This window comes from Centroberyx affinis, unplaced genomic scaffold, assembly GCF_046629955.1.
Source record: "Centroberyx affinis isolate AG114_WGS23_722 - 3 ecotype Tasmania unplaced genomic scaffold, CSIRO-AGI_Caff_v1 ptg000060l_1, whole genome shotgun sequence".
Taxonomy (NCBI): domain Eukaryota; kingdom Metazoa; phylum Chordata; class Actinopteri; order Beryciformes; family Berycidae; genus Centroberyx; species Centroberyx affinis.
In genome coordinates, this window is record NW_027278771.1 from 1 (window position 1) to 1828 (window position 1828).

The window sequence follows — 1828 nt, forward strand, 5'->3', positions numbered from 1 at the left end:
CCAACCTTTCTTTCTAGCCCCTGTGAATAATTTTCCATGAGGATATTTCATTATTTCCTCTCCGTACTGCCTCTGTTGTTGAGAACTGAAATACCAGAGAGGACTTTTAAGATTCTGTCAATAATTGAGTCAAGAACTCTCAAACTGGACCAAATGAAAACACAAAGCCAATCATCTAGTCAACTGTTTTTGAGACAGTTACAGTTTTTGCTAGCATTTGATTGCATTATCACAATTATAATCTAAAATGTAACCTATTCTCTGTGTGTGTCTGTAGGTTGTCAGGCTGTCTGGTCACAGAGGAAGGCTGTGCTTCTCTGGCCTCAGCTCTGAGCTCCAACCCCTCCCATCTGAGAGAGCTGGACCTGAGCTACAATCATCCAGGAGACTCAGGAGCGAAGCTGCTATCTGCTGGACTGGAGGATCCACACTGGAGACTGGACAGTCTCAGGTATGGAGAGGCTTGCTGCCAGGCAGAGGCAATGTCTTATAGAGAGATTAGAGTTGGCAACCATTTGCTCAGTCAGACTGTAAACTACTGGTTGCAGCTTTAATTCCCATGTTTCCATCATCAAAGAGACTATGCTGGTCTGACTTTGTTTATCCTTCACCCCCAGTCTGTCCCATGGTGGAGTGCAATGGTTGAAATCAGGTCTGAGGAAGTGTAAGTGTGTATTTAGTTTTATTCATGAAAACAAAGCAGCACACATTCAACTATTTAGATGGAAAGCTACACAACAGTATGCGACATCCATTCATTCAAATCCTACTGTGAATGAAGATAATTGTTGATATAATGGTTCACCGTGACAGTGCATAAATTATTAGTCAAACTGTGAGTAAATCAACAAATAATAGCAAAACACATTTATTGTTGCTGTATTGTGTCTTGTTCTTTCCATCAGATGCCTGTGAACTCACACTGGACCCAAACACAGCAAACAGAAACCTCTCTCTGTCTGAGGACAACAGAAAGGTCATACTGATGAAAGAAGAGCAGCCATATCCTGATCACCCAGAGAGATTTGACTACAGATACCAGGTGCTTTGTAGAAATGGTCTGACTGGGCGCTGTTACTGGGAGGTAGAGTGGGAAGAATGGGTTTATATAGGAGTGGCATACAGAGGAATCAGAAGGAGAGGAGAGGGTGATGACTGCTGGCTTGGATGGAATGACAAGTCCTGGAGTCTGTTCTGCTCTGATGAGAGTTACTCTGCCTTTCACAATAACATAAGAACAGACATACGTATCTCCTCCTCTGACTCTGACAGAGTAGGAGTGTATCTGGACTGGTCTGCTGGCACTCTGTCCTTCTACAGAGTCTCCTCTGACACACTGATCCATCTCCACACCTTCCACTCCACATTTACTAAACCCCTCTACCCTGGGTTTGGGTTTAGGTATGTTGTTGGGTTTGATTTTGATTTCGGGTTTGATATGTTTCGTTCCTCAGTGTCTCTGTGTCAGACAGAGAAGTAGAGTCGCCTGCTGTGTGGAGAAACACTCACACTGCTGACCAAAGGCAACTGCTGAAATGATAGTTCACTCTGGACAGGATCACACACACACACACACACACACACACACACACACACACACACACACACCTTAAAGTGAGAATGGTAATGATGTATTTTACATAAAGGTTTACTACTCATTTCACGTTCATTTCATGTACAATACAATTTAATGTAGAAAATGAAATTAATGAGATATTTAAGAATCAAGTTATTGTTCATCTTAGAGTCTTGTTGATAATTGACAGGTTAAAATATCTTTCAATATCTCTTTTGTTTTATTTAGTATTTTATTAATCTCACAATCCCA

The 1828-nt window shown here is 41.6% G+C and overlaps 1 protein-coding gene across 1 annotated transcript; it reads left to right on the plus strand.

Moving 5' to 3' along the window:
* Positions 1-277: 277 nt before the first annotated feature.
* LOC139644421 (stonustoxin subunit beta-like) lies at positions 278-1602 on the plus strand (the record flags this gene model as incomplete). The annotated part of the gene is made up of 3 exons (XM_071519772.1): positions 278-451; positions 618-664; positions 906-1602. Coding segments are annotated over 3 exons (796 nt in total), but the record flags the coding sequence as incomplete, so codon positions are not given.
* Between the last annotated feature and the right edge of the window lie 226 nt (positions 1603-1828).